General features: G+C 49.2%; 1 protein-coding gene across 1 annotated transcript in view; it reads left to right on the top strand.

The window, feature by feature from the left end:
- The window catches only part of BCL2L11 (BCL2 like 11), a 69,053-nt gene extending 55,260 nt beyond the window's left edge, over window positions 1-13,793 (top strand). Inside the window, exon 5 of the mRNA XM_057496993.1 lies at window positions 12,853-13,793. Coding sequence (XP_057352976.1) covers window positions 12,853-12,864 — 12 coding nt within the window. The 3' untranslated portion in view covers window positions 12,865-13,793. The remainder of the gene's footprint in view (window positions 1-12,852) is intronic.
- Window positions 13,794-14,388: the final 595 nt, after the last annotated feature.

Consider the following 14,388-nt stretch of genomic DNA (forward strand, 5'->3'; position numbering starts at 1 on the left):
ATGTAAATATTACCACACTGACTTAAAAGTAATCCACAAAGCAGAACAACATCTTTTCATTGTTAAACAACTAGAATAAGATTACATTTTTCCCCCAAAATTACCTTTCTGAATTCCTAAATACACCTTATGAAGAAGAAGGATTCATAAAATACAGGACATTCACAAATAGAGGACAATATTCTTTTGGATTATTTATGCTTTGTTGGGGTCTGATTCTGAACCTTTGAAGAACTGAAGTACTATATAAAGTAAGTGGAGTGATTTCTTCCCAGGGAACATCAAATAAAACTCCTGTTTCAGAGAGACAGAGTCCTTTAGTAGTGTTCTCAAATGCCAAGAACCTTCTTTTTCATGATTTCTGTAACTGAAAATTATTTTCCTTAAACCTGCCATGATTTTTGGTTGAAAATATCCCAAAAGGAAGCGGGCTCTGGCCAGTGTGAGTGTCCTTGAGGGGGTAGTCCAGTCTGGCCTGGCCTATGGCCAGCGGAGGAAAGGAACTGCCCCATCACATTGTCCTCACAGTGGACCATTGGCTTCTGAGGACCCCCCCACTTGTCCTCCTTGGATGCTATTGTAGATGATGTTGGGGGGCTCCCTGGATGTCGGTCCCTGTCATACATCCATTTGTGTATCCACACAGAGCAACATGTACACAAATGTCTGCACGTGTATGTGTGTGTGTGTGCACATGCCAGTGTGGGAGAGGTTGGGAGGCACCCCAATAATTAATGGTCACCTTCACTGTACCTGAAATTTTTATGTACTTTCCTATTTCATGCCCATGTTAGTCTCCAAAGGTAAGAATCAGAGGCCCAGATAAGTGCGTTTCTAGGGCTGCAGTAACAAATTACCGTGACGTTGGCGGCTGAAGACGACAGAAATGTACTCATTCACAGCTCTTGAGGCCAGGAATCCAAGTCAGGGTGTCAGCGAGGCTGTGCTCGCTGCGAAGGCTCTCCCGGAGGACCCTTCCTCGCCCCGTCCAGCTCTGGTCGCTCCAGGCTCCCTAGGCTGGTGGCTGCCTCCCTCCACTTCGCCCGCTCGTCTGTGTGTCTGTCTGTGCGTCTCTTACCAGGACCCTCAGCAGTGACGTTAGGGCCGTCCTGGGTAATCCGGGTATCTCACCTCAAGATCCTTGTGCAGCTCAAGGTCCCCACACCCCATTCCTTGGCTTCTTTGAGAAGGTCAGTGTGCTGAGCCCCCGACCCCAGCTGTCTCGCACCCCTATCCAGCCTCTTCTCCATGCTTGTCATAACTGCCCCCACACGAATCCCCTCACCAACTCCGCCTTTCTCTCTCTGTTTTTAGAGAGAATCACACAATAGGGCAGGTGGCTGAGCTGTAAATGCACCATCTCTGTCCACACGCTGGCCTCGATACTGCCAGGCAACCCCTGTTCTTGCTGCAGGTCTGCTGCCCTGCTCCAGAATGACCCTTTGCTTCCTGTCTTCGCTCTCACACCTTCTCCTCCACCCCAGCACCTCCCCTCCAGGTCCACGTGATGCTGCGTCAACCTCACTGAGACCCAAACGCTCATCTTCCCAACACCAACTCACAGACCCACCCAGTCCAGCGCCTCTTGGGCCTCTTCCTTCTGAGGCTGGTGGAGAAAAGTCTCTCTGTCTGTGCCCCGGCTTCACCCCCTGCAGCCTTCAAGAACTTGGCTTCTTGGAGGGGCAGTCTCCCCCTCTCCCTTCGGTCTCTCCCTTGCCCTGGCATTTCCACAGCACACAGCTGCTTCCCCAAGCCTCCCAGCCGGCCTCTCCCCTTGCCAGCTGCCTCCTGATGCCTCCACTCTCCTTCTGAGGCAAAGTGTTCCAAAGTGTGCCGTGTATACTCCCTCAGCACCGTGCACTTTGGAGCCGCTGCAGCCTGGCTCTGCTCCCAGCACTCCCCTGGCCCCGCTGGGTCAAGGTCGCCGGTAAACCCCGTCCTGCCAGGTCCAGCCCCACTCTGGGCCCTCATCTTAGTCTTCTGTCCCAGTGGACCACTGCCTCCTTCTGGAAACACCCTCCTGTCTCAGTTCTTACCACAGGACTTGGATTTTCCTCCTGTTTCACTGGCTAGTCCTTCTTTGGGGGTCTTCCCTTTTTCTGACCCTGAATGTTGGTATTCCTTAGACCCCCTTGGACCCTCTTTCTCCACTTTCCGCAGTCACTTCCCAACGGATGCCCTGCAGTCCCATGCAATTAATACCATTCTTAGGCCAATGATCCCAAGTCCAAAACTCCAGTCTGGACTTGTGTGTTTCCTTGGGATTTGCAAACCACATCATGCACCAATGTCTGCACTAGGGGATCCCAGCCTCTGTGAAATCAGCACATTCAGAGCAGATGCGATTTCCCCTGCAGGCCAGTCCACCCTCCCCACAGTCTCTCCCACCTCAGTACAAGGCACCCTCCATCCAGGTTACACTTTCTTCTCCCTTTATCTAATCCATCAGTAAGTCTTGTCGATTTGCTGTTAAACTATATTTTGAATGCACCCTAACATGGCCCTGAGGCACAGATCCCCCTGTCCTTCCTTACCTCTGGACAATATCTGGAGATACTTCCTGTCCTCACTTAAAGGCCCTGCACATGTCATTTTCTTCCTGGAATGTTCTCACCTGTTCTTCATGTAAGTGTCAACTTTAAATGTTGCTCCTTGAAGCGATTGTCACTAACAGCCCGTCTACAGTGGGTCCCTCTGGTGGTCTTCATCTCAGTGCCTCATTAATTTCTTCAGCATCACAACTTCACACCGCTTTCCTTTCCGTGTGGTTAGCATAGCTATTGACTTTCTGCCTTGCTTGAATGGACGATCCGGGAGGGCCAGGGTCTTGCTCACAATACATCCTCAAGACATGGAACAGAGCCTTGTACACTATAGACAAATAAAGGACAGACTCTAGGCCTTGAACCACATATGTCTGGTTTCAGAGCTTTGCTCTCTTCTCACACCTCCCAGGCCTTCCTTCAGAAGACAGGGTGCTGGAGGAGTCCAGGGGCAGCGGGGGGCTCCTGTGGGTGGACTGGTCAGAGAAGGCTTCCTGGAGGAAGGGAGATGGTTTTACAAAGATGAGCCCCTGCAGCCCCGTCACCTGCCTTCTGATCATGCTCAGTCCCAATCAGGTGCCACTCAGCCCCAGTGATGAAATGGCATTAAACTTGAGCTGCACTTGTCTTCACGTACATCTAGCTTATGGAAGAAAGGAATTGCGTGCCATCTCTTCTAAGACCATGGCCAGCACTTTCTTTTCTAGGCATTCACAAGTGTTTCCAGGCACCTCCGTCCTCTACCCCCTCCCACCTCCAGAGACACCTCCAGCGCACCTGATCCATTCCTATGTCCTCCAGATCCTGCTTAGCCTTTCAGGTCCAGCCCCAGTGGCTCAAGCCTGTCCCTACCACCTGGTGTCTCAGGACTTTGCTTTTCTCTCATCTCCTGGCTTGGTCCCACTGACCGAGTGTGGCGGTACTGCAGTGATACACGAACCCCAGCTCTTAGCGGCTTAACACCGAGTGGCGGGCACTGACAGGCAGAGGGACGGGTCTCATACTCCAAGGCCACCGTGGTTGGCGGGGGAGGCTCTGCTCCCTGTCACCCTCCTTCAATGCCACAGGCTCGTGGAAGCTCCACCATCTAGAGTGTCACCGAGCATCATAGTGGGAGGAAAGGAATGTGGCATCAGGTCTTCAAAGCATCCACCCAATAGTGCTACCTGTCACTTCTGCTACCATTTTACAGACTGAAGGCATTACAGGGCCATGCCTAACCTGGGGGCCTGGGAGAAGTGGAGAGAAGAAAGTCTGATTCTATAATGGGCTCAAAAGCAGCAGCAATGGGAACCTTGCTGAATAAGCCTCATGGCCACCACCCCAAATAAGTTGGAAGTCCCAAAGGGTCAGGGGCTGTGTCTCACCTTACGCCTTCCCTCCCTTGCAGCACGTAGTGTGAACCTTGGGCAAAGCTGCTGAATGAGCAAGTGCCCCCCTCTCGACCTAGTAAAGAACCTCCCTCTCCCCAAAGAGGGGTTCTGGTGTACGAGGTGATCTGGCTGAAGCTGTCCAGAAGAGCCTGGCAGAGATTGGATGAAATTGAAGGGAGCTTACCCCTCTTTGAATTCTGCTTTTTAGCTGCAGACCACATTCCTTTCCCTATTAGTGTCCAGCACCCCTGCCTCCACTACCCCCAACCCAGAAGATCTAACCTGGTCTCTCTACAACCTGGGCCAGTACCAGCTTGGGCCACATCAGATACATGGGTCGACTGATCTTCTGCCTGAACCTCAGAACACAACATGTTACCTCCTTTCTATTGACTATATGTTGAGCTTTTTTCCAGGGCTAAGCACTGGGTTAAGTGTTTTATCATCTCATTTGATCATTTCTTGTCAGAAGCCAGTGAGGAGGCTCCTGTCATCAAGTTCATTTTACAGATGAGGATACTAAGGTTCAGAGAAGTTTAAAAATTTACTCAAGGTGCCCAGCTGCTGGGACAGGATCTCTGGGCTCCTCCCTACCTTTCTGACTCCCACCCTTTGTCACTGGTTAAAGGAGTGAGTGGGGCCAAAGGTCAACCCCTGGAGCAGGTTACCAGCACCATGGGGAATTAAGTGTTCTTTGGAGGGGCTGAAACGCATAGATTATGATGGAATTTATTGCTCAAGACATCCAGGCTGAGTGTGACTACTGTTTGAGAAGCTTGGATTTTATGTCTTTAGGAGCAAACAAACCATAAAGTAGCGGTGTATCTTAAGGACAACTGGGGGTGCATCCCAGAGGGAGGGGCTTAGAGGCCCTGCCAAGGGGAAGGATGGAGGAGGCAGGCACGTCGGGAGAGGCCTGCGCAGTGCTTCCCACCCACTGTCTGGGCCTCTGAGCCGCAGCCTCGACAAACAAGTGTCCTGCTTCTCAGATCTTCCGGGTCCTCTTCTGAAAAGCAGGAGGAGCCAGTCTTACCTCCACTCAGTGAATCAGGTACAGTGTAAGGGCTGGAGGCCTCTGCACTTAGAAGACTCATTAGCATACAAATAACAGCAGTGATAGCAACAGCTAACTTCACCTGAGACATGCTAAGGCCATACAAGAGGCTAAGAACTTCATATGTGTTACCTTTTATAAGTATCCCATTTTATGTATGAGGAAAGTGAGGTTTCGTTCGACAAGTCGAAAAATCTGCCCAAGCTCCTACACTTAGAGTGACAGGGCTGGCTGGGGACCCAGGCCAAATGCTTAGCCATTAAGCTTTGCTGGATGCAAGCAAGAGAGGGTGGCAGTGACAGCAGTAAGATGGTGATGGTGGAGATGATGCGGATGACTGAGGGCCTCAGGCTCTTCACTAAATAGGTCTCTCCGTCTTGGGCTCTTCCTGAGGCCCACGCCTCCCTTGGCTGTCTATCTCCTTAGAGCTGCCTTTGCACCTGCAGGGGTGAGGCCACTGCTGGGGGGTCTGTGCAGTGGACACTGTGTGCATCTGTGTGTGTGTGCATGCGTGCATGTGTGTGTGTGTTTGTGTGTGTGGTGGTGCTGGTGGTGGGCAGGGTTGCAGAGGCCTAGAATGAGCAGCCAGGACCCTATGGCCATAAAGCCCTAGAACTGACCACCAGGGAGGGTGTTCTACATGGTCTCAGGCACTTGGGGGTGAGAAGGAATTCATCATACTGGTATTTTTTTTCTAAACCTTCAGATAAACCCAGAAAAAAAGTCTTTCAGTGACTCTGGCTTCCCCTAACACATAGGCACACAAGTATGCCCCTAGCTCCTCAACTCCAAATTTTCTGGAGTATTTCAGCTCAAGGCAGGAGACCTTGGTCTTGACCTTGCCCTGCAGCCACGGCTGCTTCCCCAACCCCCAATGACACAGCCAGGGCAGCTGTCAGGCCGGGATCCATCCCCTCCCATGCTCCACACAACCAGACATCTCCTGAGCATCTCTCAGTGGATGAGCGCTGCAGGAGAGGACTCCCCCACCCCCACAGGCACCCCGGACTGCGCCCTCCTGTCTACTTGCTGGCCGCCATTCTCATGTCCATATAACAGAGTGGTGCCTGTTTCATCATCTTTCTAACATGCCCTATCCTCTGTCATGGGTCTTGCAGGTCAGACTTGCAGGACAAAGCCCAGGGCAGCTAAGAACTGAACGAAAAGTACTTGAGCAACAGGGCAGTGGGACGGGGAATCAAGGCCATGAGGATGTGCTCTGTCTTCCAAGAATTCCTACCATGATAGAGACAGGGAGACACAGGGCAACAAGGAAGGGAAGAAGGAAAAAAAGAAACAAGACGGGAGAAAGCAGGCCACCAGTGTAGCCAGAGCCTTCCCACTTAGGCTTTTCTGAGTGGGCAGATGAGATGAAGCCTTAGCTTGTGAGAAGAGGAGGGGAGAGGGGCTCAGGGCAGTTCTGTGGCTCTGAATCGGCAGCCTCATGACCTAGAGGGATTCCCAGCCCTGGAGGTTGGGAGGCTGGGAGGCTGGGAGCCAGGGAGCAAACAGGCAGGCAGGGTCTGAGCCAGAACAGCTTTTTTACCCCATTAGCAAACCACACACACAAACAAAAGTGTGTGTGTGCTGTGGGGGCAAGAGCCCTTCCAAGTTTTATTCTGTCTTCCTCACTCTGAAGGCACTGGCCACTGAAAGTGCAGAACACACACACCCTGCACAGACCGCCGGCTCCAACCCAGGTCCAGGGGGCTCAACCCAGAGTCCACAGGCCAGTGTCTCCCTGCCTGGGGTCCCATAGGCTCTAATAATGTCACCACTGTGGTCCTCATCATTCCTCCTCCACTCTGAACAGCACAGTGACAAGTGCTCTATGCTCTGCAGGCTCAGATGTGACCTCAGCTCTGCATTTGCCCCTTAGGTGCCCTCCCTATGAGTGTGGTCATCTCCAGCCCTCAGGACCATGGAGCAGGTGAAATGACAGAAGGTTGCAAAACACGCAGCACATATAGTATCTAATGTTGATGGCAAAGGCCTCTCTGCCCAACACTTAGAAGTGCCAACCAGGCTGGCCTTACCATCATCATCGTCTGTACTTTATGCTCGAAGAAAACTGGTTCCACATGCCAGGCATTGTGCTGGGAGCTCCAGGCAAAGCCAGGGAGCCGCCTCCCCCTCAAGGCCTTCCGGGACCAGGCTGCTGTGCCTGCCTCCGTGCAGGTGTGTTGAATGGAAGAGCCGAGTCCTTCCAGGCAGAGGGGTCCAGCTGGGGAGCTCTTTGCAGAACTGGCTCCCCAGAGGGAGTGAAGATGCCAATCTGCAGGCTTGCTTCTCAGCCCACATTGTTTACACTCAGGGGGAGTGAGACCAGGCAGGTCCATGCAGACACCATCACCTGGTTTTGGTTCTAGGGATGCCTGATACCTTTCTGTGGTTGTCACACTGAATCTCCTAGGGAATTAAAATGCAAATTTCTGAGCCACAGATCTGCCCAGGTACCTGACTCAGCAGGTGTGTGTGTGGCATGAGGAGTGGGGTGGACATCTACATGTCAAATCTCTCAGGAATGCTGGCCAGCCAGGCTTGGGAACCCCCGGGGCCTTGGTTCCTGTACTGGTAAGAGCTGTGGCACCTTTGCATGTTACTTAGCTACACTGTTCCTCAGTTTCCTTCTCTGTTAAGTGGGGATAATGACAGTAGTGTGATGGGAGTATTGTGGCAATGATGAAATCAGTCGCCATACCACAGCCTCAGCTTATATAAGACATCCTCCAAAGCTGGCTCAGGGGGTGAAGGGGGGCTGCCTTTACTTTGGGCTCCCTGCTGTGGGTTCCTTTAGGTAACGAAGCCAGAGCTCAGTGCCACCTGCGTGGGGAAGGCAGGAGCCTCTCTCCAACTCCCCTCCAAGACACAGATCCCTTCCTCTGGGAGCCTACCATCCAGGGAACAACATATGCCAGACAGACACATGGTAGGGATTTTTTCCAAAACACAAGTGAATGCAAAAGAGGGTTTCTATGGTTACTACACACATACTTAGGAAAAAACAACAGATATTTTTTGTTCTTTTAAAAGACAAGACAGAAACCGAACATAGCCTAGAGATGGCTCTGGCCCCAGGGAAGCCAGGGTGGGCTGTCCGCCACAGCTCCTTGGTGTGGCCTTGACCGACAGCCACTTCCGTGGCTTAGCCAGGAAGCGAGAAGCCTCCTCCAGTGGTTGTGAGCCACACTTCAGTGCCAGAGGCCAAATCCCTTCCAGACGAAACCGGAGGGGATGTGACTCTCAGGTTAATTTTAGTCAGCTATGAAACCTCAGCCCAGTGGCAGGGGAAGACACGAGCACCTATGTGGTCATTGAGTGCCACACATTTCCTCAAGTATAGCAACTTTACTCCTTTGCTCTTCCATTTAAGTGAGCAGGTAAGAGTGGTTCTTTTTCCTGGAGTGGCTCACTGGAGAGCGGAATGTCAGGACTCCAAGGGACAGTGGGAAGCTCACTGGGGTGCTGGCTCTGTGCTCCACAATGCAGTTCTTGGTGCGTTTTTTTCAGTGTCTGAAGGATTTAAGAACAGTTATCTTGTCATTAGGACAGATGCAGATTCAGGGATATATCCAAGGCCAGCTTCCCTGCCCATGGCAATTCCCTACACGGTGTGGAGCCGGGAGCTCTCTGTTGGATGAGTCCCAGAAATCTTCCTGACTCTGCTTCTCTGCACCTGAAAAAGATTCATTTGCTCTGAAACCAGTCAGGTCCTTTTCCAAGGGTGGGCTGCACTTCTTGCCGGATACATTTGAATTATACTTGGCCGGGCTCCCACCAGCATCTGCCAAATCAGCATTTCCATTTTCTGTGATTTCAGACCCCTAATTCCCTCAGTTTCTAATGCACTAAATGGATAAGCCACAGGCGTGCAGCTCTCCAGCAAATCCAGAAAGGGCAGTCCGAATGTAGGCACAGCTCTGTGAGAATGCAAATGGAAGCACAGCTCTTTCCACATGCCCAGCTGCCCCAGAGAACACGCCTGCCTATCTCCGAAGGGTCTGCATCTTCCTGTACTGACTCATCACATTCGGAATAACCCTATGAGGTTGGCATTGCGACCAGTATCCCATTTTCAGATAGGGAAATGGGGCCCCAGAGGGGGTGAGCAACTTGCCCAAGGTTGTGGAGCTAGTACGTGCTAGAGTGACTCTAGGTACCAGCCTGTGGGTCTCTGTAAGCCCTAAACCCCCAGACCTCCAGATGCTGTGCTCTGCTTCCTGTGACGACTAAGAGCAGCATGGCAAACCTTTGTGAAGCGTGGTGCAGATTCTTGCTGCATGTGTGGACTCAGTCTGAATGTGTCCAGACTAGAGCTCAGCCCCTCATACCATAAGACAATGGATCTCAACCCTACCTGCATGTAAACCATCTGTGATCTTTCCAAATGTCCAGTGCCCTGGGATGTTCACCAAAAAAACAATTCAATCAGAATCTTGGAAGAGAGAGTGAAGGATCAAAGGTTTTTAAAGCTTTCCGGGTGGTTCTGTGTGCAGTGAGATTAAGACCCACCACCTAGTGGTAAATCAGCAAGAATTAAAGCTCTCCACAGAATGTAACCTGATTTGTACATTTTAATAACCTGACATCTGTATGGGTGAACTGGATACTTCCCTCCTGGGGTAGGAAGGGAAATGTGTCATGATGCATGCATGGTGTTAGCATCGGAAAGCAGCAGTAATGCTTATTTAACCACATCCAAAAGCACAACTCCATACCTGGTTTGCCAAAGCCAAAGGATTTTCTGGCAACCATTCTCCAGTCTGTGATCAGATGGTACAAATAATGTGCCCACAGCAGCCCTTGCTTGGGACTCAAGGATGGTGACTTCCTGACAAACTCTGCCTTAAAACTTCCCTGGTTTTGCTGTCCAGTGGCATGAAACCTGGGGGCTGGGAACCACCTGAGCTGGGAGCGCAGGCCGTGATGGCAGACCGCTCCCTCGAGAATGGTGTAAGCGGGTGGGTTCAAGCCAGTCACCATATACATGCTTACTGGTGCCTGGGGTAATGGAAGTGGGTCTTATTTGGTTAAACTGCTTTTGGTTGAAAAGATTTTGATGGCAAAACTTAGAGGGAATTTTTTTTTTTTAATTCTCCATCTTTCCAGTCTTTTCCAAAAACTGTATTTTCCATAGCACTGTCACACTCACTGTCTACAGACACTTTTGCATCTCGCTTTTTTTTTTTTTGGCTTACCATTTTGCTACACTGCTGCACAGGCCAAAAACCATGAGTTACTTGACCGGCACTCCTGCTAGCATCTCAGACTGCCTCCATCTCTTCACTATTATAAGTGACATTTCAAGGGGCAGCTTATTCAGGCAGCTTTTTCCTTTTTCTTGATTATTTGTTTAACATAAATGTATAAGACTATAATCACTGAGCAGGAACTTTTAAAGGACTCTACGGCCAACTTGTTTACCAAAAGAGTTATATTACTACTAGATTTAGGCAAATTCCATAAAATTTTATGAGGATTGTGCATTTTTTCTTATGCTACTTTTTGGCTTCTTAATATACAAAATTTTGCCACATTATGGTTCTAATGTGCATTTCTTTGGCTACTAGCAAGTTCTACCCATTCATTCATTCATTTGTGCACTCAGTGAATTTACTTATTGGATACCCATTCTGTGCCAGGCAGCAGTGAACAAAACTGACCAAAATCCCCTCCCTCCCCTGAGGAAATTTCCTTCTAGTGAGCATTTTCCTGTTTGGTTTGTCCTCTGGCAACTGTGTGATTGGTAACGGCAGAGGCTGGGCATTTGGGCAATTTCCATGCATGCCTTTAATTCACACAGCCTTGCACCTCTGGGGCTTTGCTAATACCTGTTTTTGCGAGTCATGCAGTGAAGGTTTACTTGCCCCATATCCCTGAACCCACCTCCACCCCAGCAAGCTCCTGGACCTCCAGGCCCTGCTCACTCTGACACCAGCTGCCCTTGTGTAAATGGAAGGCAGGCAGAGCTGGAGGAAAGGTGGGCAGGCCACGGCCCAAGGGCTGTGACATGAGGGGTGCCTTATCAGCCCCGTCTGCTCTCCGGAGGCCACCATCTGTGCCACCTCAGAAACAGCATCAGGTCACAACCTCCCATCCAGATGAAAGCTGGGTGGTGATGCGAAGGAAGTCTATCTGCAGGGCCACCAAAGAATTGGCCTACCTTAGGTCTGTCCTACCTGGACGCAAATCGGAGCTTCCTTAATCTCCTAGCTTAAGTGGACTGCCCGCTCCTGGTGCCTGGTTCTGACTCTGCCAGTACTTGAGCTGTGCTTTCTCTCCAAAAAATGGATTGAGAAAACATGGCTGTGAAAACATGAAGAATATTCTTAGTAACTGAGGTTGATCATTGGAGCCAGTAGGATAGGTTCCGCCATACGCTCTCACATCTGCCCCGGGGTGGTCAGGGGAGCTAGTGGCTTTCCTTGTGAGCAGCCTGCCTGAGAAGCTGGGTCTTCAAATTGCTGTAGTGTAGCTGTATCAGCTGGTCTACTCCCCTAGGGCTCATGGTTCATTCAGTGTCTCTTGGTATCTTTTTTTTAAACCTTGTAAAAAATCTCCCATTATCTCTTATACAAAACCTAGAAAATAAACATAAACAAGAAATAAACACATTAGGAAATTATTCTTTTCCACTCAAGATTCCACTGAGAACTATTTTCCATGTCCTTGAATATTCTTCTGCAGAAATATTTTTCATGGCTGCATGGTACTCTGCAAAACGGAAAACTACAGCAAATTCCACCAGGCCCCTTCACAGAGCCTTATTAAGATAAGGACACATGGCAGCTTTATCCATAAAAGAAAGTCTGAATTAAAACAAAAGCCTTTAATTTTGCCCCCAAATTTATTGAGATAAAAAAAAAGAGAGAGAGAGAAATGGGCAGCTTTGAAAATGTGTCACACTGGGTTTATGCTGTGAATTTGCTAATGGGGAGAAATCATTTGTCACTGCAGGAAAGACATGTTCCTTCCATCCTAATTCTTTTTGAGTGAACAGATCAGTACCCTGGCCTGATATTCTCTCTCTCTTCATATTTAAAAATCCACTTTGTTTTTTTGCCTCTTTTAAAGAACCTGATGCCCCAGCATCATCACAAAATGTTTGTTTTGGTTCAGTCTTATTCCAAACCCAAGTATAGAAAGAATACAAGAATTTAGAATACGTGAGAAGTAAAAGTTTGGGCATGTTTTGAAAATAGCTTTAAAAGATAAAAGATGCATCCCCATAATTACAAAAGTTTTTCTTATGATCATTTCATGATATATACAAATATCAAATCATTATGTTATACATCTGAAACTAATAAGATGTTATATTGTCAATTATAAGAAAAAGGACTTCTGAGCATTGCCCAGAGGTTGATTCTTAGAATTAAAACTAATAAACAGTGTTCACATTATTAAAAAAATAAAATATGGGTTCCAAACAATTATTGGTGTCTTGCCTAAGGGTTTCAGCCCTGATCAGTTTCACTGTCAGTTCGGTGAGGCCAAGAAATGACAATGGAACATTCTTGGGGTAAAAGCATTTATACCAAGCTTTATTCTCACAGCAGTAGGTTGAGCACTGAATCATGTCTGCATCTAGCAGTCTGCAGGTCTGTAATCCACCTCTGTCTCTGCCTCTGACCAGAGCACTGGGTGGAGTTCTTTATAGAGTGACTCAGTCAATAACAGCTCCTTGCCTGTGGGTGTGGGGGCATTAGCCTAGCAGCAGGCGAATTACATCATCAGATAGTTTAGGTTCAGGTGAGGATCCTGGCCATAGGTACTTCCATTTTCCCCACAGTTGGTAAAATCACACAGCTGAAGTAAAAACACTCATTCACCTCACCAATTCTTCCTGTTTGGGTTAACACATTTTTATCTCCTTCTTCAGGATTTCCACTGAGCTCTTCCACCTGCACGTCTGGACTGAGTGGCAGCACACGGTGTCTGGTACCTGGAGTCCAGGGGTTCTGGCACAGCCTGGAGTTGCCGCCTGCTTTGCTCAGGTATCAACCATCTCAGCCAATTACTACCAGGGGCTTGGGGAGCCCCACAGACCTGGGCTGCTTATTGCTCCAAGCCGCTGGTTCTTAACTCTGGGTGCTCACTAGTCATCAAGGGCATTTTCAAAAAGTCTGGGTGCCATCCAAGGCCCAGAGACTGTGCTCTCAGGGGTCTGGGCCCCACTGGATTCAGCTCACCTCCTCAGGGCTCTAACATGGGGCCTTTGCCCAACACCCGGGTGGGAGACGAAGGCCCTGCATCTGTGCTTGGTCAGCATTTAAGGGATTGTTTGTCATGTTGCTCAGTTTTGCCATGCTGCTGTTCACCCGGTGTTTTATCCACCAGTGTAACACCACAAAAAGCTCAGCTCTCTTGAACAATAGACCCAGTGGTGATGTTCATGACCATACCAGTTCCTACTTCTTGAGGTTTACCCATGGGTAGGCCCTGGCCCCCTTCAAGCAAGTGTACCATTCTAGCTTCCCCTTTGCAGTGCCTGCAGGAACTCAGGGAAATGGAGATGCAACAGCAGGGATGGTTTTGTTTTTTGTTTGTTTACTTGTTTGTTTATCTTGTTTTCTTTTTTTTTTTTTCTTTTCTGCAGTGATGGTTTTAGTCAAGCTTTTGTATAGCATTATGTCTTTCTCCTGTCTCTACACGGCTCTTTATAATCCTTTATTTTAATGGAAACAGCACTATTACTGTATTACATTCCCTAAAAGCCATTACACATCCTCTTTGGAAGTGGGGGAAAATCAATTGCAGATAAAGAAACACCTTTAATTATTACCAAGCAGACATAAGTAACATAATGATACTTATGTATTGTTGGTTTTCTTCAAGGCAAAATAGGGGAAATATACTTGGTATGGTTGATAGCTTCCAAACAGCCACCACCAATTCATCTTCTTCCTCCATGTGCTCCCTGGGGAGACAGAATCATTCCCCTTCCCCACCTGAGCCCACGCTGGTCCTGTGACTACCCTTGACTTAGAGACTCCTGCACAAGTGTGTTTCTAGGACTTCTGAGTCCAGGTCTTGAGTGGACGGGTGGCTTCCACTTCTGCTCTCTCACCCTTCACGCAACAAGAAGCTCAGGTCATGTGCAGAGGCATGTGGAAGATGACCAGGCAGACTGGTGGCAGCCCCAGCTCGGGATCCTGCCAGTAGGCAGCACCCACTGCCAGCCACAGGAAGGAGGCAGTCATGTTGGAGACTCCAGCCCAGTTGAGTCCCAGATGACTGTAGCTCCTGCCAGCATCACGTGGAACAGAAAACCTGCCTAGCTGAGTACAGTCAGCCCACAGAATCATAAAAGAATAAAATGACTGCTATTTTAAGCTGCTATCTTTTGGAGTAGCAGCACTAGATTAAAAACAACAACAAAGAGCACCTAGCCCTTGCTACTGTGGCTTGCAATTGT

Source organism: Manis pentadactyla, chromosome 2 (assembly GCF_030020395.1).
Source record: "Manis pentadactyla isolate mManPen7 chromosome 2, mManPen7.hap1, whole genome shotgun sequence".
Lineage (NCBI taxonomy): Eukaryota > Metazoa > Chordata > Mammalia > Pholidota > Manidae > Manis > Manis pentadactyla.